The 23618-nt window shown below is 39.4% G+C and overlaps 1 protein-coding gene across 1 annotated transcript in view; it reads left to right on the top strand.

Moving 5' to 3' along the window:
* LOC126248310 (target of rapamycin complex 2 subunit MAPKAP1) overlaps nucleotides 1–23618 on the top strand; it is a 114531-nt gene that overhangs the window by 75800 nt on the left and 15113 nt on the right. The window contains exons 7-8 of the mRNA XM_049949183.1: nucleotides 9378–9427; nucleotides 20230–20355. Of these exons, the coding sequence (XP_049805140.1) occupies nucleotides 9378–9427; nucleotides 20230–20355 (176 nt within the window). The remainder of the gene's footprint in view (nucleotides 1–9377; nucleotides 9428–20229; nucleotides 20356–23618) is intronic.

Raw genomic sequence — 23618 nt, 5'->3', positions numbered from 1 at the left:
ACACATCCATGCCCGATGCAGGATTCGAACCTGCGACCGTAGCGCCTAGAACCGCTTGGCCACTCCGGCCGGCTTCTGATGGTATGGTAAGTATTATTGTCTAATAATGCATTTTCACATCTTGGGCTCCTTTTTGCTTGGTGAAGTTTTCTTGACATTGCTGTTCTTCCATTGTCTTGTTGATGACACTCAACAGCATTCTTAGACACAGGCACAGTGAGCTCATAATTTGCAATGTCTTTCTGATATGCTGGTGGTTGTGGCATATGTCCTGTGGGTGAACTCTTTCCTGTACACCAGTGGGTGGTGCAGGAGCAATGTCAACATTAGGTGGTTACTAGATGTGGTATTGTGTAAGCAAGACCCTGGTGACTGCAGTGCACAGGAAAGCTTCAGTGTTGTCCAGTAGTGGTACTGCTGCTCCTGCTGAAAACTGACAGTGCTGTTGATGTGAGCTCCTCTAGGCAGTATGCGGAAAGTGTCAGATCTGCCACATGGTGCTACTAGATCTCAGTTTGTCAAAGTGAGATTGCTCTCCAGCTGTTTCAGTTGTCCATATATGGCAATGATATTTATTGGTTTTTGAGTCAGTCAGTCTTCCATCTGCAGGCAGACTCTAGTTCCATAGCCTTAAAATCAACTACACGGGCATAGCTTTCTTGTGTCAATGAACAGCATGGAGTGACATTGTTCTTCACATAATGGAGAGATTCTCATTCTTCAGGTATCACATACAAATTACTTTACTGTCCAGCTGTGACTGTAAACTGTGGCAAAGGTGGATAACCTTCTGGTTGCAGTTGTGCCCCATATGTTATCCTGTTGGGTAATTTTGAGCAGCATATTTGCAAAAATGATTGTCATGGATAACTTTGTGAGTTTACCTCCTTCATACTGCTCTTCATTCAAAATATTGCTGTCTTGAAAGTGCTCATGTGCTAACTGGTGTAAGCAATGCAGTTGGTTCTTTAGTTATCTGGTGTAGCTATGATATCTGAATTGCTGTTCAGTAGGTTTTGTCTGCAATTCTATTGAAGGGTTGCATTTTCATCTGTAGAATGACTCTTGAGATGTGCACTTTCAGGTAGTACACTATGTAATATTGAGCACAAAAGCAGTATTTAAAATAGAATGGTTTGAACTCAGTGGGAATTTGACATGTGCTCGATGTGTTCCTTCAAGTGATCCATTCCTTACTGCACATTGTGTTTGTAAATGTATTCTGTTCCCATGTAGTCATTAAAATGTGGTATACGTGGTTTTGTTGAGGAAATAACTTCCTTTCTCATGGGACATTGTGGAGGGTATTTCATATCTCAGAATAATTCTTACCACTAGAACATAGACTATTATGTCAGCATTCTGTTGTGGTATAGGTCCCCAGTGGTGTACATATACTGAAAGTTGATGAATTGATTTCCATATTCAGTGAGCAGTAGTAGAATGTCAATCAGTATTAGATCGTTTGTCAAATACATGCCCAGATTTACTAACAAAAATGAGTATTATTTGCATATTTGATTGTGTACTCTTGTTCTACTAGTAACTCTCACAAAGTAATTTTAGTATGTTATGTCTGCAGTCTGTATCTCATAAATGAACAGAGCTGACTGCAGGATCTGTGTTCATTTCTACAGACTAAATTTTTGTTCTGTAAGGCAGTCATATGGCACTATTAAATTAGTTTCGTAATGCCACAACTGATTGACATCAGTCATATAGATCTATAATTAAGTGGATATTTCCAGTAACCCATTTTGAAAACAGGAATGAGCTGCATGTTTTTCTAATTGCTCAGAATGCTTCATTGCTCCAGCAGCTTACAGTGAACAGCTACTAGAAGGGAAGCCAGTTCTTTTACATAATCTATATATAATTGTATAGATATCACATTGGGGTCAGCTGCCTTTACTCTGTTGAGTGATTCTAGTTTATTTTCTATTCTGCAGTCATTTATGTAAATATCTGACATTTCAGCATTTGTGCAATGATTGAAAAGGGGAACTGTTTTACAATATTGGAAAAGTTCAGTATTTTGATTCTCTCTCCATTTCAGTGACAGTACAATTACTGAGAGCCTGTGTAGATGCTTTTTTATCAATTTACTGCTTCTTGTAACGCACTGGCTTTTCAGGAATTTCTTGTTGAATAGTCAATGAACTGACAAAATTGTCAACGCAGGTATTCAGTGATTGTACTTCCTAAGAAATTTTCCTGTCACATTCATTAAATGCTTCTTGCATTGGTCTCTTTTGACTCATTTCAACTTTTTTTTAGTTGTTCTTTGTCAGCAATGCTATTATTACTTCATTGAAATCTATGATGAAGCTCTCTTTGCTTTTGTAGCAATTTCCTAAGATGTCTTTTTCCCTCCTTCACAACCTTGTTTGGCACATGCATGTCTATAGCATATTGTACAGTACTTTGGAGTTTTATCCATTTGTGCTCCACATTTTTATCCACATTCAAGAGTGTTTGGTCTTGACTGCTCTGGTAATCTTCATGGTCACTGATTTCCTTCCCTACTTTAATGAAATTAAAAAGTTGGGCTGTCTTAGTTACCAAGAGATCTTGGATGTTGCTACCATGGAGTTGGTTCTCTAACTGTGAAAAGTGATTTTCAGAAAGAACATTCAGGACAGTCTCACAAATTCCTGTGCCTAACATCTGTTTTAATCATATTAGTCTCCCATTGTAGAGGTGGCTAATTGAAATCTGTCCCCATCACTATAACACTATCAGGAAATCTATGCACAATATTTTCCAAGTTTTTCTGAGAATATTGTCTCTGAAGACATATGGTCTATAAAAGCATCCAGTTACCATTTTAGACTTGGCTGTATGCTTATCTTCACACAGAATATTTCACATTTGGAATCCTAATAACAACATTAGGTAGTATAGAGTAGTATAGAGTTCTGTACAGAATTACATACATGCCATGGCAGTGCTAGTGTCAAGCCTATGTGGGTGATTGCCCTTTATTTGTTATTAATGTGGGTGAACTATTCCTCCCTCTAATTAGGCATATAATTCATCAACAAGCCTATGGAGAGGATCCTCCAACCAAAAAATTTCCCATATACATGCCACACATACTCTACCACCCAAATACCTATTTACTGCATGCAGTACAAACCTGATTTGTTGAGAGGGGCGCTCCTATGCTCCATCTGAAAGCATAAAGAAACCTACATCAGAAATAATTACAGAATTAACTGTGCCTCTCTTTCAAGCCCTCCAATGGGCTCCAAAAAAGGGGGACTGCAATTGCTTCTGGATACACTGCTGCAAAGCAATGCTTTCTGGAGTCATCAGTTCATCTAGCAATGTAGAGCAATAGAGGATGGCATGTGAACACAGGTGGCAGATGTAATTCCTACCAACATGAGCTGCAGTTTGAAGCTGGCTGCACCTGATGTGTTCAGTAAATGTTAACGGAGCTTTCTCCACATCACAGATACACACACCCCTCTCAAATAAAAACACAAATTGTGTATTGACCTTCTTTTCTAACCTTACAGCTATTTCCCTGAAAGGACACATTAGTCCCCCAATTTTAGAGCTCCCAATGACCAGCATACCCACCATCACTGCTTGTCAGGGCTTTGCAGGCAGTGCAGTCACAGGCTTAGCAGACAAAGATTTCTTTGCAGGTTCAGATCTGGTGTCAACTGTGGGTAGCACCTTGTATCTGTCACTAAAGTGTAGAGGACAGCTGTGTAGCCAGTATGCACTTTTGCTTTCTGCCCAGAGCATAAGGAACTCACAACTGTTTACCATTCATCCAGATTGAGGACTAACTGGTCAGGATATGCATATCAGAAGGCACAAAGACATCAGGGAATTCTGTCAGCACAAAAGGTGGCCCGAAGTTGGTGCAATTCAGGCCATCAGCCTAAAGTCTGTAGTGTGTGCATGATAGCCAGTGTAGCTTCTAGCTGTCTCTCAACAGCAGCCAATTCTTCTTGCATCCATATTTAAGCAGTAAGGTCCCTATCCATCTCCCACTATGTAGAGCCATAGTGATATTTCTCCATTAACAAGACATGCTGTTTCTTCTGGCAAGTACAGTCCTGGGTGTATTTCACACTTTTGTTCTACTCTTTCTCTGCAGGTAGAGTTCATGATGTTGATTCTAAAAGATTTTTCTGCATGAAGCCACATTGTTGTTGCTGTGGATAATCCTCTGCGTGTTTTAGTGTGTGCAGCAGGTACTGGTGTGCTTGTTTATATTGTCACTGTTTCATGCTTAGCTCTGGGCCTGCATTGCATAGTTGTATATTATTTTTTGCTGTCTTCATGTGCTTTCTCTTGAGAGTACTTCATGTATAACTCTTTCAGCTTGCATTAGGCACTTCAATGTGTAACTGTGATTCCAGCTTGTGTCAGCAGTGCATCCCAGCATTTGTTTTACAGCCATTGTCCATATATTGTACAACTCCAAACATCTGTGAGATCCTGCATTCTGTTTGTAATGGCAGGTTACATTCCCTCATTTGAAACATGCCATTTCGTCGCTACCGTGCGACTGTCGAACGAGCGAAGTTGGACTTTCGGTCGAACAGTTCTGAGGCCTACAACTCCCCTTTCTCCATGTGGGAACTTGAATCGGCACTTACTGCGACTTCTGACACTGCACCAGGTTACGACCGCATCCGGTACTCCATGCTTCGACATCTGCCAGCGGCGTCAAAGGAAATCCTCCTCGAATGTTTTAATCTGATATGGCAGACAGGAGTGTTCCCCACCTCGTGGAGGGAGGCAATCCTCATCCCTCTCCTCAAACCAGGAAAGGACCGCACATGTCCCAGTAGTTATCGTAGTATCGCCTTGACAAGCTGTGTCGGAAAGACCCTGGAACGGAGGGTTAACCGTCGTCTGGTCTGGCTGTTAGAGACTAGACAGCTCCTTAGCCGCTTTCAGTGTGGATTCCGAAAATTTCGGTCCACGGTCGACAACCTGACCCTCCTAGAGGCGGCTATTCAGCAGGCTTTCCTCCGTCAGCATCACTGTATTGGTATCTTCTTTGATATCAGTAAGGCATATGATACTACTTGGAGACACTGTATTCTTGGACAACTGCATCAATGGGGCTTTCGTGGCCGCCTCCCCATTTTCATTCGGTCTTTCCTGTCTCGGCGGTTTTTTCAGACCCGCGTTGGTAACACACTGTCTGATCGCTTTGAGCAAGAGAATGGTGTCCCCCAGGGCAGTGTTTTAAGCGTTACCCTCTTTGCCATAGCCATCAACAGTATAACGTCTACAGTGAGGAGTCCAGTACAGTGCTCCTTGTTTGTGGACGACTTTGCTGTTTTCTGTTCCTCCTCCGGTGTTGCAACCGTGAGCCGTCAGTTGCAGCTCACAGTGCGGCGGTTAGAGGAGTGGGCTGCAAAGACAGGTTTTCGGTTTTCTGCCGATAAGTGTGTTTGTGTTCATTTTAATCGTTCTCGTCGTCTTTTTACTTTGCCTGCCTTGCATATGGGGGATGCTTTCCTACATTTTAGAGACACAGTGCGGTTTCTGGGCCTAATTTTTGACTCCAGGTTGTCATGGCTGCCACACCTACGTGACTTGAAAGCCAGAACCCTGAAGGCACTGAACATCCTCAAGTGCCTCAGCCACAGATCTTGGGGAGCGGACAGGGCGTGTCTCCTTCAGTTTTATCGGGCTTTTGTGCGTTCACGGCTGGACTATGGGTGCACAGTATATGGGTCATCAAGGCCGTCTTATTTGCAGATCCTTGACGCTGTCCACCATGCTGGGATTCGACTGGCCACGGTTGCTTATCGGACCAGTCCCATACCCAGCCTCTGTGCTGAGGCTGGCGAACCGCCACTTACCATCCGGCGGCAGCTCCTGCTGGTGCGCCATGCTTGTAAGTTTCTTGCAGCTCCCAGCTCGCCTGCTCACCGCCTTGTTGCCCATCCACCTCTGGATCGCCTTTTTTCCCACCGTCCCTGGGCTACGTTGCCATTTGGGATCCGTGTGCAACGTGTGCTAGAGTCGCTCGGTGTGGAGTCTGTACAACCCCAAATCCAGGGTTTTAACCGCCTGCCACCCTGGTTACTGAAGAGGCCCGGAGTGATTTTCGATTTATTGCAGTACAAGAGAGATTGCACTCCTGCCACCGTTTTTAACGCAGCATTTTCTGCTATTTTATCTGAGCACCACGACTATGTAACTGTTTTTATGGATGGGTCGAAACAAGGGGATTCTGTTGGTTGCTCAGTTGTTTTTCCGGATCGTGTCCTCAAGGTCCGACTGCCTCCGACTTTTACTGTCTTTGATGCAGAATTGTCTGTGATCTTGTGGGTGCTGGAGCAGATGAGACATTCTTCCTCTCCTAAATTTCTTGTCTGTTCTGATTCACTCAGTGCCCTTCAATCATTTCACCATTTGTATCCGGCAGATAAAGTAGTCCAGACCATCCAGGATGCCCTCCTCCGACTACAGCGACTGGGGAAGGTTGTAGCTTTCTGCTGGGTTCTGGGGCATGTCGGCATTGCTGGGAATGAAAGGGCAGATCTCGCAGCCAAGGAGGCGTGTCTCGATCCACACGTATCTCAGTGTGCTATCCCCTTGCACGCACTCACCTCGCTGTTGAGCTCACGAGACATGTGTCGGTGGGAGGATGAGTGGCTGGAAGTGACTGACAATAAGCTCTGTCTAGTCAAGCCCACAACGCGTGTGTGGTGTACTTCCTTTCAGCCCCATCGACGGGACGAGGTTCTCCTCACTCGGCTTCGAATAGGCCACAGCCTTATGACGCATGGCTTCCTGCTCCGGCGAGAAGACCCTCCAATGTGTGGTGCTTGCGGCGTCCAGGTCACTGTGCGCCACGTTTTATTGGATTGAGTTTTATTTTCTGACCAGCGGGCCGCGGCTGACTTGCCAGCGGACCTGCCAACTGTTTTCCCTTTCCTTCGGTTTTACTTTCTTATATAGCATTTTCTTTCTTTTCCTGCTTTCTTTGCGTGTGTGCTTCAGTTTTCTTAGGTCTGTCCACATTCGTTCCTTTTAATGTGTGTCAGGGCGCTGATGACCTCGATGTTGAGCGCCCATAAACCCCAACACACACACACACACACACACACAGAAACATGCCATTGACAGGGTTACTAATTATGATGAATTAAGAAGCCCTCCGGTACTAGAATTCCAACATTTGAAACATGCCATTGACAGGGTCACTTATTATGATGAATTGAGAAGCTCTCTGGTACTAGAATTCCAACATGGGGCAGGACAGTATCCTATCTTACAATGTGTAAAGGTTACTTTGCTATGATACAACTGTTTGCTTGCAAGTACAGTTTGGTAATTCCATGCAATGTGAATATTACCTGAAATTCCTTTTATTTGTACCTCTTTAACTGTAATCAACTTCACTTCTTTAAACTCTGCTTTTGTTATCAGGCCAAACTGTGCACCACAAATGAAAAAAAAAAAATTAAGTGCTCCTGTTCTGTTCTTCGGGCAGGTGATCACAATAAACTAATTCTCCCAGTCTAGTATCAAGTGCTTCTTTCTCTTGTGCAAATGGACTACAGGGTTGCACTGTTAAACAGTTACCAAGTGTTGAGTTTCCTTGTTTTTGTGAATCTACATTGCTTTACAATTTATTGATTTACTGTTGCGTCACTACATGCTCTTCTTTCTTCTCCTTCTCCATCATCCTCCTCCCCTCCCCCCACCCCCAAACCCCATCCTCACCCCCTATCACCTACCCCTCACCATGCCAAGTTTCTACTGGGATTTGGTCTTACTCAGTCACACAACACTGTGTGCACTTGTACATTACATTTTATACATGTAACCAGAGTTAGGGGCTCTTTTGTGGTCCATTTCCATGGTAATCCTGCATGTCTGTTGGTTCTAGATGTTTTGAAGTGGTGCTGGAATTCACTTCTCTTCTCAGCACATTGTGGAATACCTTCAGTTCACCTGCTTCTACTATACACTGTTCATCAGAGACTTTACTAGCTTCAGAGTGACTGATCTTTGTAATTGAATCTTGCATGCCCCCCCTCCCCCCCCCCCCCCACACACACATACACACACACAAACCCAGATGTACACACCTATAGGGACACTTGTTGTCTGAGTGATTGCTCAGTCTGATAGAAGTGGTAGAGTAGAGGAAAGGAACATACTAAATGGAGAGCGAAATGTGTAGCTGGCAGTAAGGGAGTGGAGTGGGGTGGGGTGGGGTAGGTTATTGGAAGATATGAGAGGAAAGGCAGATGGCTCTCAATATCTGCAGTGAAATGTTGACTGGAAAAGGTGGCAGTCATAAGAGAGCTGGTGGTGAGGTAAATAAAAGGTCTGGATGCAGGATCAGTGGTGTGGAAAACAATATAACCAAAAAGGAAAACAGTAAGGGATTGTGAAGGGGACCAGGGGAGTTTAAGCCAAAAGGATTGCAAGAATTAGTTATGCTGAAATGATGGGTACCATGTGTATAGTTAAGTTGGGGAAGGGAGGAGGTAGGAAACTAAATGTCATGGGTACTGAAGCAGCTGTTGAAATTATTGATGCTGTGGTGTGCAGCATGTTCAGTAATTGGGTGGTAGAGTTTTTAGTCAGATATAGTGTCAGTCATCATTACTGTAGACAGAAATACTGTAATTTCCATCTGCACACAGTATGCTGCACATCAGTTGCAGCACACCATGTATACAGTATTGCTGTACTCCCAACCTCATTGGCTTAAATATCCACTCCTCCCATTCGGACTCCTCTTCCCACCTTCACCCTCCATCTGCCTTCTACCTGTCCTGCCTTTTTAACATTACACCTCCCTTATCCAGACTTTGCACTCACCACTTCCCTCTGTTTCTCTCCCCCACATAAGCATTTCCCTCAACAACAAACTCCCAAGAAACACCCCCACCCCCTCCCCATCCCAGTGCTTTAAGAAAATGTTTTCTTCATTTATCAAACATCCTCTGATGATGATTCAAAAGACAATTTTTCTCTGCTTGCCTTTGTCATGCACTCTCTTAGCTTACAGTTCATAAATACTATGAATGGCAAATGAATGACTGCTTTAACAGGAGAGAACTGTTAGGTTGTCAGCCCCTCTGTGATGATACAAACACAAGCAAAGTTTTTTTAAGTATTTAAAGTGTGTTTCTTTCTCTTGTCTGTTTATTTAAACAAGTTGTTTCAATAAAATTGTGCTCAAAATGGTCTTGTTATTAACATTAAAATATTCGTTATTGATTGCAGATTGATATTGCACCAGGTTGGAAAGTCTTGTGAAAGAATTAAAACTTAACTTATTATGCAACTGTGCACATGGAACATTTTTTAGGTGTATAGGATATTGCTTAATGAGGGTTATAGTGATTTATGAATGATTAATGTTTCAGGTATTCTGCTGAAATTTCAGGAACCACAGAGAGTGGGACAAGGCCTAAAGGTTGGTAATATTTTGATTATTTGTTTAGAATATCCAAGTCATGAGAAGGAGGATAACATTTTTGAATACTTCTCTCTCTCTCTCTCTCTCTCTCTCTCTCTCACTCTCTCTCTCTCTCACACACCACACACACCACACACCACACACCACACACCACACACCACACCCCACACCCCACTTCCCTCCTCCCCTGTCCACGTGTGTGTGTGTGTTTGTGTTTGTGTGTGGGTGGGTGGGTGAGGGGGGGATTACAATTATTTCATTATTAACAACTATTGTATTATATTGTTCCCCTTAACAGCATATCGGTATTGTTTCTAATCTGTGTATATGAATAGTCAATCTTACAGTGTATGTTTAGTATATTTTCTTCATTATCCAGTAGCAGATTTGTAAAATTCGACTGTTCTTTGTATTGTAGTCACCTAACAGTAAATTCTCTTGAGGTGGTATTGTACCTGATACACTTTGTGCACATAAGAGAAATGATCTTTATTTATGCAGATATTCATGTCAATTTTGCTAGTTTTATTGCCTGTTTCTGATCTGTACCCATCCATTTGACAGGTATGAGAGACATTTCTTGTAATAAAGAACTTACTGGTTATAAACATCCCAAGTGAATGACCTCGTGGTAGTATCCAGTAGGCAGAACGTATTTGTGACAATATCTGGGGTCCACTTACGAAAGAAATCCTCAAGAGAGTAGTAGTCCCTTTTAGCCTCTGACTACTACTCTGAAATCCAAAATGGATATGCAGATATTGTTTCTCAAATTTCTGTCGTGGGCCACATTGATTTTTTTGTCTTTTTTAATTTTTTATTGTTATCTTTAGTTCAGTATAGAGATATCCATTTATGGCTGTTCCTTTGTTTGGACAAAGGAAGGATAATATTCATCAACTCTATAGCATTTCTAACGTACACAAGCCCTGTCGGTGGTGGTAAATGGAAAGTGCTGTCCAGAAATCTCTCTGCAGTGACAAGATTTAGATCTTATGAACTTTGGGTTTCAATAAGTGAGAACTGATCAGCACTGCTAACTCACAAACTCTAATCATCCAGGAACACCTGCAGAACTGCACTGCAGAGAGGAAAGTGTGTGTAATCTTTGAGGAAGATAAATCCATTAAGCAAATTGAAGTCTGTTTGAGTAACATGTCTGATCCAGTCAGTTGTCCCTCTTTAGATTTTTATTCTCTACCCCAAATGAAGGAAAGATTAAAGAACAAACTTTTATGATAAATGGCTTTTTTAAAACAGTGGAGGAACTTAGTTTTTGTAGAAGAAAGATAGCTGTGTTTTTGTCGACAGTAGATACATTTCTGACACATCACTGCTTCTGCCCTTTGAGGACAAAACCTTCAATTAAATGGTGATCTCTTTATGGACGAACCAGTGGTTCCCTGGCTGTCAGTCTGAATGACAAATGCCACTCTGCTCCCATTCATCTAACTGATCTTTTAGCAATTCCAGTGTTACACAGTGTAACATTTAATTTGCTCCTGTAGAAACCTTTGACAGAGAGACTTTGATTGCAAATATCCCCAAAATTTTCATAACTTTTTTTGGGCTATACATTAAGCAGTGTGCATTACCATTGGATGTTGATGCACAGGGAGACATTCCTATTCAGTCAATACTGAGAATGCTATCTCCTGTTCTGCCATCCTTTCCTTAAGATAACCTGTGATGCTCCTTTGAAGCATAATATCTTTGGTACCTGCACAAATGAAGCTTCCGGGGGAACATTCTAATTGGGTACAGTCTTTAATTCTGGATGACTTTTCATATATCGTAGCAGTGAATTTGTTAGACAAAATTAACAAAAAAGTGGTGTCTCCCGAATACCTGCTTTCATTTTCACTCTTTAATTGCAACTGACATGATATTTTAACAGTTATTGATAAATCACCTTCAGTATGGAGAGTCAGTTAAATGCACATTGTTTTTGGATGTTTTTGCTGTTTTTTTACTGTTCTGCCAATCTTGTAACACCTACCACCCCTTTACAACTGTAGGGCAACTGGGTATGTTGCAGAAACCAAGATAGTTTATTACTTGTTTAAACTGATTACAATATATTGGCCTAGCAAGACTGCAGTCCTTTTTATTCCAACAGGGAAGATATTTGAATATTATGGTTCCCATTTACAGCTCATACAGGTTCTCCATATGAGAAAGATTTCTTCCCTTTATGCTTGGTGCAATTTTTTTAAAATTAGCAAACAAAGAAACATTACATGGGGAATAATTTGTGTGTGTGTGTGTGTGGGGGGGGGGGGGGGGTTTGAATGTTGCTGCTTCACCATTACCAAACATAAATGGGTCCTTTCTTGATTATCAATTCTTTCTTCAAAAAGAACCTCAGTTTGTCATCCTGACTCAGTTTTATGCTTGTTCAAAGAACTTTAAATTTATTTGTTCTGTTATGAATGGTTTTGTGTGCTGGCATCCATATGAACGCTCTTAAATTTACTTTGTATCTGGTCATAAGCCCACATTTTAAAATAAACATGTTTTATGACTGCATAATATTTTATCCATTTTGTAGTTCTGAATAGCATGTTACGTTGACAACTTGAGGTAGCTGTCAACATATAACTACCCTTTACTTTTGTGTGAAAGTTGGAAAAAATGTGCTATGAATATCACATGTACAAACAACTATGCCATTCACAAAAATTTCTCACTATTTCATTGACATTCATACCGAACAAGGTGGCGCAGTGGTTAGCACACTGGACTCGCATTCGGGAGGACGACGGTTCAATCCTGCGTCCGGCCATCCTGATTTAGGTTTTCCGTGATTTCCCTAAATCGCTCCAGGCAAATGCCAGGATGGTTCCTTTGAAAGGGCACGGCCGACTTCCTTCCCTAATCCACTGAGGCCGATGACCTCGCTGTTTGGTCTCTTCCCCCAAACAACCCAACCCCATTGACATTCATCAGATTTTGCAATCCATTTCCACACTTTAAAATGATGAATACAGTTCTCTGTTTTAAAAATCAGTGAGGTTTCTTCCTCTTACTTTTGATGAAAAGCTTACTTATTGATAACCAAATCGCATGATGCAGCAAAATTTTGCATGCTGAGGCTAAAGTGCCAATGCTTGCCACACGGTGGCAGCTGCTTATAGTGCGTCAAGTTTACGGCGTGCTGTGTGTTCCACACATGCTTTGTTCCATTACCTTTGCTTGTGCTTTATGGACTAGCATTTAACATCAAAAGTATTTGAGATCCACAAGAAAACAGATCATAGTGGCACTTGGTGCAACAAGATAGCTCATGATTTTCGTACTGTGGACGGTTGGGAATTGTTACCAATGTGTTCAGATCCGCAAGTGGTGGAGAGTCCTGCCAATTTTCTGGTCCGCTTCTATTATATCTCAAAATACATAGTTTTGACTGTTCTATCTGATGCACACATTGCATAAAATTTATTTTAAATAATGTGGTTTCTGAAGCAAACACTGTTAACAAGCATCAATCTTATTAACAACTGAAAGTGACAGCACTTGTTCATGCCCTAATTTCATCTAATTATTTGTGAAACTTGTGTTAGGTGGAGACTCTGGTGACTACTGTGTTGTAGCAAGAAATTTACAATCTTGGCATTCCTTTACTCCAGTTGGCAGACTTGCCAATGCCAGAAACAGAAAGTATTGGTAACAGTATCAAAATATAATATTATATGTTGATTAATAAAGCATCAAAGCATAATAGAGAGCTGCAGAGACAGATTGTGAAAATCATTTTTAGGATGGTATGACTCCCTAGACTTCACTGTCGCAGTAACTACTTCATAGAACTGCATCGATAAACCTATGATATGGGAGAGAAACACTTCAAATCCATGTCTGGCCATCCAGATTTTGGTTTTCCATAATTTCCCTAAATCAGTTAAGGCAAGTGTCAGGATGTTTTTTTTTTTTAAGAAAGCACAGCCAATTTCCTTTCCCCATCCTTCCCTAATCTGAGCCAGTGCTTGGTCTGTAATGATCTCATTGTTGACAGGACATTAAATTTTAATCTTTCTTCCTTCCTTCAATAAATGGAGGTAACTGACATTTCAAAGTGCAGCATAAAGGCTAGCTACTACGTGTTCAAAAAAGTCACTTGGTATCAACAGATAAAAAGAAGTTGAGTGTCATTATTTGAATCCAGGTTGAAATTATTGCTTTCTGCTAATTTAAATTATGTACCATATTATTGAAAACTATATTTTAATATATCTTTTGGGGCACTCTGCTCCAGAACCTTTAACTATGGGCTGCCACTGGTCCAGATTTAATTACTGTTATCAGCTGTGTGAGTAGAGGTTTTCTGTCTTGCATAATAGAGAGACTCAGTATTATTCTAGATTTACTGGGAAACAGAACAAAATGTGGACCAAACTACATTTTTAAATCTGTTTTATCATCTTAAGGCATAATCAAAGTGTACACAGATGGTGGATGTATGCAAGGCAAATGGAAAATGTTGGACAATATAATATACGCACATACAGTGACTCGGAAGGAATAAAAACAAATGGAACTGCATAAAAATAAATTGAATATAATCTACAAGGAGAAATAAAAAACAACAGCATCATATTTTTGTGGTTGATTTTTACATTTACTCAAATCACCTATAGGGTCAGTTTGGTTAAAAGGCATTCTACTCACACACACAACGATGTTTATTCGTAGCAAGAGATATATGTACAAGATGTTTCTGGAACAGTGTAAGCTAGATTAGGTCTGTATTCTCAAGCAAAGTCTGGTCCAAGTCGTGCCAGAGTTCCATATATTAAAGCTATAGTTTACCATAACAACACTATAGCCAGTACAGTAACACTCACAGTGCGCACTTCATTACCTACCTCATAACACATGGAGAACACAAAGTGAAACTGGCCCTGCAGCAGCTTATATACTGAAATCTGGCATAATCCTGTCAGTGGAGGTGTGTGGGGATCAGCATTAGTTGATTAGTGGCACCACATCCTTCAAAGGTAATGTTGCACCAACTACTCGGCTTCTGTGGTAATGTTGGATAGTGCCAATACAGTCTGTGGTATTCGAAATGCATGTCTGCAACTTGGAGATGTAAATTTCATTGCCAGAAATAGCTACATGGTTTCTATAACACTGGAAGAGACCATATTTTTTCACAATATAGGGATGTGATCTTATTTTGTGGTGTAGTGTTTGTGATTTATTATATGTGTATTTTGCTGGCTAAGTTAGTCAGCAGAGGTTATTTATCAGTTAAGAGAAATGTTAATGTTAGTGAGGGGACCAGGTTTGTGCAATGACATAACATTAAAAAAAAGTAAAGGATTGAAAGTGGAGGTAGAAAAATCAAAATGAATGCAATGCTGAACTTCATCAGGCAACACTCAAGAGTTAATATGAATTTGTGTGTGTATGCTATTTCCTTATTGATATAAAGGCTTGCATGCAGATAATAGTGTGGATAATGTGATAGGGGTTGGTGTATATGACAGTCTTTTCGTGCTTTTATTCTGCATGCTGACCATCCAGTCACCCTAAAGTGGTTCCAGCAAGTTCCCTGAATCACTTGGTGATTTCTTAAACAAGGCCATAACTGATGTCTTTCCTTTTCCTCCTCCTCATTATCATTTAACCAAAAATTGTGCATCACTGCTAATGGAGTCACTGTTTATGCCCTTAAATATATTTTCCTTTCGCCATGCATAATCAAATGAAGTTAACACTTAAAAAAGCACTTGTTTCATGACTTGAGATGGAGCTTCACATGACAACATCAGCATTATGTTGCACTAACATCTGCTTAAGTGGTTGGGGGGCTATTTTCACAGGAAATGTGTAGGCACTATGATGGGCAGGAAAATAAGAAATACAGTTTACAACAGAATGTGATTTCACTACATTTTCACATGGAATCTTCTGATAAATTTCTCTTCTTCTTCTGCCTTTGTCCAACATCAGCACTGAGTCGACATGGTTATTAATGGATTCGCATGGTTAATTTAAGTGGTGGCTGGATGCCCTGCCTGTTGCCACCCAGTTACTCCCCAGTGATGGAATATCTGTACCTCAACTGTCTGCGAGTAGTGTTATTCATGTTTAAGTGAGTGGAAGTTTTGTAAATGTTTGTGAATCATGTAACTGGGGCAGGACTTCGGTACCAGGCTGTTATTCACATAGTGAGATTTGGGAAATCGTGTTGGCCTTCACACTGACACTCATCATTAATCTTCCAGACAGATTTGATCTGGGGGCAGCACACTTCCCTGGTGCGAAAGTGACACTTTAACACAAATGGCTATCCGGCTGGGTCTCATGATAAATCTGTTTGGACATTTAAAAACGTTGTACATTACTTTCTGTTAATGTGTAGACCTTTAAATAACTCCTTTTGTCATAGATCTGGTCATCTGTCTTTTTGTTCCTTTGATTATTATAGACTTAAAGTTTTATCTATTTGTAATATTTAAAGTGGACCACTGGCAATGTTTTGTCAGTATATAAAAAAAACCTCATGAATGAATTTTCCGATGAAGATAAAAAATTAAAATAATTACAACAGCTTCTGCAGAAGAGGACCGTTCAAACCTCCTGCTCTTAAATTACGATGTAGATTACCATCAATACACCTCAACATTATTTCTGGCTGTGCTTTATCTTCTGGCCCTAGTTACAATAAAGCTCACTGGGATATTTATTTAGCTTTTTTATTTTATTTTAGCACTTAGCCACCCTGCATATCTGAAGGCTGGCTAAGCAGTTTCTGTAGCAGTGTGATGTGTCCAGATCCATTCAAGCAGTGTATTGTATTAGTTGTGAAATGCATTGTTTATGCTGCTTGTGTAGATCAGACTTTGCTACATCTCAGGCAATATTTGGTAACTCCATAATCATTCACTGATTCATGGGTGTGGCACTTGTAATGACCGATTCGTCAAGGGGTGCCAGGAAAAAAGCCTAGGTATGGATATTAACAGTAAAGCCTGGTAACTTAGATGGCGAGACAGTGGGAGTCGCTTTCATCACTTCAGTAGGAGGTCATACACGTTAAGAAACCATTGGTTTCACACTCGCTGATTGTGAACTGAATACAAAAGTGGGGCACAATCTGTAAGCAAACAGCTCCAAATGCAGAATATATAGGTCACCAAATGTCAAGCAAGACAGAGTTCCAACCAGCAGTGAAGTTTGACCCACCCAGTGCCTCAGATGACCAGCAGGCAAAACCAGAAACTGTGTGAGTTGAGAATTATACTCTGTTAAGTTTGTCACTAAAAAGTAATTGTAAAACTTTCCTGTATATGCCTGATCTGTCTCAGAATGGGTCCAACATCTGACATCAGTTTATATGTTGTAACCCGATGTGGGTCACAACATACTTACTTTGAAGCTCACGGCCAGTTGAGAGGTGGTGCGGGATTTGAGGTCATCCATCTCCGGCCTGCAAGCATGTGTAAGGAATGAGGTGGCGATGGGCTCAAGCTAAAAAAGAATGTGTGGAACGGCAAAGAAATAGTCTTAAGGTGGTTCAAAGAATCCTCTGCCAGTCACTTGAAGGTGAATTGCAGAGTAATCATGTAGATGTAGATTATTAACCAGTTACAAGAACAAACAGCCACATGACCCTCACACTACTGTATTTGGAATAGTGTACACGCAGAACTATATGGTATTTCATACTGCAAATCATGGAAAGGATCCAGTTTCTATGTCTCTCATTGGTCCCTTAGGTTTAGTTGCATGTTGGAATGGAAGTGACAAACAGAAACAGGTATGTGTATGCAGATGTACAAAAGAAACCACTAAACACAGTCCAGAGGTACATACAGGCAAGTTTTACAAATCCTTTTTAGTCTACAAGCTGAATTGAGCATATTTCTTAACTCACTTAGTTTCTGCTGTTGGCTGTTGCTCATCCGAGGTGCTGGCTGGGTGAAACTTTGCTATAATTTGGAACTCTGCCTTGCTTGACATTTGATGGCCTCAATGTACTGCATTTGGAGCTGGATGACTGACACATGAATGTGTTGCTTTTTTGCGTTCAGTTCTCAATCAGTGAGCATGAAATCATTGGTCTCTTAATTCGTGTGACCTCCTACTGAACTGATGAAAGTGACAAGCACTGTGTCTCTTTCTAAGTTATCAGGGTTTACTGTTACTTTTCATACTTAGGTGATTTTTTAAATTTTTCGGGCAGCCCTTCATGATTCGGTCATTACATATTTCTTGATATCTTCTTGTCATCTTGAAGATATAATCTACATGAAAGCTAAAGAGTACTGTTGATGAGGGATGTAGCCTTTCATGGAAGAATGGTATAACTGCTGTACAGAGTGACTAAGAATCCGTTTCCATCTAGCAGTGCAGTGGGTGTTGCTTCATAGAACAGGGACTTACTTGCTTGCTCTTGAGTTTGTAGATTGACTATATGTTCTGAATAATTCTCACTTGAAGTTTAAGTGAATTTAATTTTGTGTGTGTGTGTGTGTGTGTGTGTGTGTGTGTGTGTGTGTGTGTGGTTTTGAGTTATTATACTAAACAATGGGCTAATGAACTGAAACTTGGGTTGCAAAAATAGATGCTCAAACAAGTGGCAAATAATGTGTTTTTTCCATGTAATAATGTTTTTCTGAGTATCCATAATGAATTGTCAACAGTCAAATGATTTCTTGGAGAAAATTTTATAGTGACAGTATTATGAGAATTTTTTACAATAATGCATCATCATTACACACATGTCTGTTCAATATATATGGGACAGAACAGCCCCTTCTCTTTTATAACACAAAGTCATTCAATGCAAAAGTTACAACAGCTTTCATTTTCTGTGTTGCAAGCTATCTACCTTCCAACTACAAATATGGTTATGTCAGAGCTTTTAATTTGGCAAAGGCTCATTCACTTAAAGGTAATGTGTTCATCTTTTGAACAGGATGCTGCTTTAGAAGTTAGTTCAATTTTTTCTTGTGAATGGTCAGTATGATGAACTGTTCTGTGGCATTGAACAATTTATTAATTGAGTTTCCTTGTGTATACTCTACCACCATCATCTTTCCAAATTTTCATCGTAGTTCTGAAATACTACGTTCTACTTGTCTATGTCATGAGATCACATGTGGCCACCATTCATATCAAGGTCAATAGAGCATTGTATTTTCCTTTTTTGTGATGTTTTGTGCAAGCTTCATTTGCAGTTAATTTTACTTTTATTAATATAAAATTTTATAATAAGGATCTAATTAATTTATATTTTCATGTAAATTTTAATAAATGTGATAGATTATATACTTCAGTATCACTCTTCATGTATGTTAGCAATTGTTGCTCAAAACTATTTGTATTAGGTTGGTGCATAAGTTCATAGCTGTTTTGTTTGTTGGTGCTCCTGCTGCTATGGGTTTATTTTTAATTGTCATTTTTTATTTGTAGAGTGACATTACTATTTTAGAGTACATGTTGTCATTTGAAGATAGTGAGTGGTGGTACAGACACTAGAAACTGGAGTGTCACATGGAGAAACCACAACATTTCCAACATATTTTTCTGTTTCAGTTCAGTAGAGGTACGACAGCAGTGGAGATGGCAAAAATCATTTGCACCATGTATGAGGATAATGCCACTGGACAGAGCATGGCAAGAGACTGGTTTTCTCATTTTAAGGAGGATTGTTTTGATGTTAGTGACACTCTGTGTTCAGAAAGACCTTTAGTGATCAACATCAGTATACTCAAGAACTTGAAAATGTGATGAACTTCGATCATTCCACCATTGTGCAACATTTGTATGCAATGGGGAGGAATGTTCAAAAATTGGGTGTATGACTACTGCACGCTCTAAGCCAAAATCGCAAAAATCAATGGGTGGTCGTATGTGGATCTCTGCTTGCTCATCATCAATGGGTTTGTGAACAACACTGACCATTCCTATCCTATATCATTACTTGCGACAAGAAATCATTTATGCTAGCAAAACGAAAAGAAAGGAATGGCAGGGCCCAAACAAAGCAGCAGCTCCTCGTACAAAGACTTATGGCTAAAGACCTGTGCACAAATGATAATGTCACGCATATGGTGGAAGAGCGATGTCGTGATGTACTACAAATTGCTTCCCTGTGGTGTAACTGTCACTGTCAACAACTGAGATATCTTGCAGACGCAATTCAAGACTGTGTGAAGCAATGCTACTCCACGATAATATCTGCCCGCATTCTGCTAGACTGACAAAAAACACTGTACATAATTTGGGTTGAGAAATCGTTCCACACCCGCCTTATTCACCTGACGTAGCACCCTCAGATTTTCATTTTTTCCACTCTGTCATACAACATTTCCAGTGGAAAATGCACTTTAAATGTGGCTTGGTGAGTTCTTCACCTGAAAACCATGATATTTCGAAAGTCGTGGAACTGAAAAGTAACTCCAGCATTTGTAGACTGTTGTAAATAGTGGAGATTATTATTGACGATGAAAGTCTGTGTTATGTGTATGTGTTGTGTTTATTAAACTTATGGAAAAATGCTATGAACTTATGTACCATCCCAATAGCTTAAAGAATGGGCAGTTAAGGATCAAATCCAGTCGAATACCTATTGTTAGTCCAACTTTTGTTGTCATGCTGCTCAAGAGTCTTACAATAATTTTGTTTTCAAAAAATTAAAATGTAGCACTGAATTTTCGGACCTATCATAGGATTCTTTCAAGTGGGCTATGTGTTTAGGTAATTTTCTTATATATATATATATATATATATATATATATATATATCACTGGATAGTAATTAATTTGAAGTTCTCTGTTTTCTAGTATTGTCACAAGATGCTGAAGATTGTCAGAGAATGAGAAACCATATGACAGCTATGGAAGCACCATTGTATCAATCATATCGTTTGTACATCATCAACAAACTGACAAAAACAGAAATTCTTCTAGGTATGTTTGTCTTTGCTAACATGTTGTCCATATAACTAATAATCTCTTACAGAGTTATACAGCGTGGGAAAGTTCCTTCCATAAGCTCACAGTCGATTTGTTATGAATACGTGTTAAAACTGGTATAGCTTTTTAATAATTTTCAGATTTTTATCATCTTGTTTCAGTACCATCCATCCATAGGTCATTAGGTGCACAACTTAAACTAAGTCATAGGATTTTGTTTGAACCTATGTTTATTTACAAAAGTGTGGATAATTTTATTGGAACTAATTATGTTGTTGCTGTTCATTTATGGTTTTGTCCTCTTTGTGTCATGTAATGTTAAGCTAAATGTTATCTGTTTAAAATGGTGCTATAGTAGCAGGCTCTTTGTAACAGTTGACGCGCTATTTCAAAAGTTCAGTCTTCCACTTTCTGAAGCAGTTTATAGTTGTGCCAGAGTTATATAAACCTACTCAATGATCCTGACATGGCTAACTATCGAGTCATATCTTACATTGGATTCCCTTAGTAGTCAGTCTTCTTCAGGAACTAACCAACCTAAACTCAGAACCATTGTACCTGAAAGACCACACAATATAATTTGTGGAAATTTTGTGCAAGATATGAAAAGTTTTCAGGCACAATGGCACGAGTTTTCTTGTTATATATTTCATACAGAGATTGTCTGTTTTTGCCATTGTGCTACTAGGTTAGGGAAGTTTCATAGTGTAGTCCCGGTGTGCAATGTACATTTTAACACTTAGTGTTCCATTGTTGAATCTCTGCTTGAACTTCTTCAGTGTGCCATATGCCATGCACTATACTTGCAGATTAGGAATGTAGATGTAGACGTGGTCTGAGCTAGAGCTGCTGGATAGTGTACATATTTGTTAATGAGTATATATTCATCAATGAGTAACAAATATGCTGCGAGACTCAAAGTACCATTTCGTTACTGCCTGAAAAATTTCATTACTCGCATATAATCTCCCTGCACACAGTTTTTCCGTTTGGGTTGAGTTGGTAGTTTTCATATTCCTCTCATTCGTTATCTTGGCTGATTTGGAGTGATGGAAACATTTTGTCACTTTCTCATCTTTTTCCCCAAATGCAGTTAGTGCTGACTCAGTAGTTTTTGCATACCTCCAATTTCTTCTCCTCAGTGGCCAAAATCATTAGTGACTTGAAGTACCATATTGCATTTTGTCACTCACCATGTTTTCTTTCCTGCATACAGTATGTGTCTGGCTCAGGCCAAGTTGACACTGTCAGTAAGTCTCTATTTCCTTAATCCCATTCTTCATCAAAAATACTGTTCCATGCACTACAGTTTCTGTGGTATGGCAGATTGCTGGCTTTTTGATAACCCACAGCATTAAATGGAGGTTTTCACATGCTACAGCAAGTGGCCACAACACTGTAAGTGCTGTTTGCCAATCATATATCTCTGTGCCTTGTGAATTGGAGGTTGGCCACCATATGGCAGACAGCCATTTCTGCCTACATTGGACAAGTGGCTATCTTCACACCAAGTGATAAAGCTGTACACTAAGCAGTTTGCTCTTACACTTGTATTATTTATTTTGTGCGTGGTGCTTTTGTGAAAGAATGGATGTTGAAACAGACGCAGAGGAATTAATTACTTTAACACAGGAATGGCCGTTGCTCTGTGACAAGACTACAGTCGTACTCAAAGATCCCAATACCATGGTTATTGCCTAGAGAGAAGTATGTACGGTTCTTAATGAAAAATTTGAGGCTCTAGATACAGAAAAAGTCCATGCATTGAGTAGTTCAGTAAAAGATTTCAATGACGATACTTATATCACTTTCCAAATCAGAGTACTGAAACACGAAACATTAAAAAGCAAAATCACTTGCCAAGTCAACCAGATCAGAATGCCAACATATTTACAACAGTAGCAACCTTTTCTGAAAGGACAAGTCCCACAGCATTTTTCACAAAATGTATATTAACTTAACAATCAGGAGCTAGAGGGAACTAGTGATCCCATCAGCCTATTCATGATACACATGCTTCTGCACCTGTTTCTTCTGCAGGTCCTTATTTTCCCAGTGGTTTTAATATGCCATAATGGTTTCCGAACTTGTAATTTTTTCATTTAAGGCGATAATCCTTTCAATACTGTAACAGCTTTGTTGATGAAGCTGCTTGCTTGATTGTAATCACCAGAATTTCTATAGGCTGGATATGATTCATTGTGGAATTTTGCAGTTGTACATAATTCTGTAACCAACAATGCAGCTTGTTGAAACTTACAACAGTCATCAAGTAGAAATTAAAAACACTTGTCCTTGTTGCACTATAGTTATTCAAACTGGAGCTATAAAGCATTGAACAATTCTCAGTTTCAATGAGCTAGACTAACCCAATGGATTCTCTGGTGCTACTATCAATAAAGGATATACAAATCAAGTAAATTCTGATGATTCATCTTTGTTGAGCTAACAGCAGGGACAGGAAAAACTCGTTTTATATTATGACCACATTCAGTATAATTTTTTGCCACATTTGATGTTATTTTTATGATGTTAGTTGTTACTTTTGATGAATTAATTGCTATTTTTGCCATATTTCATGTTATCTTTTGCCACATTTGGTGTCCCTTTTTTGCCAAAGTTGTATTTTTTTGCCAGATTCAATGTTTTTTTTTGTCAAATTCATGTCTTATTTGCCAGATCTATGTCATTTTTTGCCAGATTCAGTTCATTTTGTCAAATTTGGTATTCTTTTTGCTAAATTTGGTGCTCGTTTTTGCCAATTCCCATGGTTTTTGGCATTTTTGATGTGTTTTTTCCCAAATTCGGTGTTTTTTTTTTTTTTTTTTTTTGCAAAATTTGGTAATTTTTTCTAAAATTCAATGTTCTTTTCTGACATTTGGTGTTCTGTTTTGTCAAATTCGGTTATAAATTTTGCCAATTTCTGTGCTAAGTATGCCGTCACATCAAATTTTTTATTACATGGGAAATGAACTGTCATTTTAAGATTATACACAAGCCACAAGCTGGAGCAGACCAAAGTCAAAAAGCAATTTTAATATTCAGTAACTATCAGTTTCGAATATTAGTAAACTGCTGGTCATGGATTTATTAACATTTTATTGGAAAAATTGCAAATTTCCCAATATGTGATAAAAATTGCTGCTTTCATGTTATTTCAGTAAGAGCTGTTAATTTCGGTGTTTTTTTTTTTTTTTTTTTTTTTTTTTTTTTTTTTTTTTTTTTTTTTTTTTTTTTCCCACTATCGTTACCAAAAA

The sequence above is a fragment of the Schistocerca nitens genome, chromosome 3 (assembly GCF_023898315.1).
Source record: "Schistocerca nitens isolate TAMUIC-IGC-003100 chromosome 3, iqSchNite1.1, whole genome shotgun sequence".
Lineage (NCBI taxonomy): Eukaryota > Metazoa > Arthropoda > Insecta > Orthoptera > Acrididae > Schistocerca > Schistocerca nitens.
This window is presented reverse-complemented; position numbering and strand designations above follow the sequence as displayed.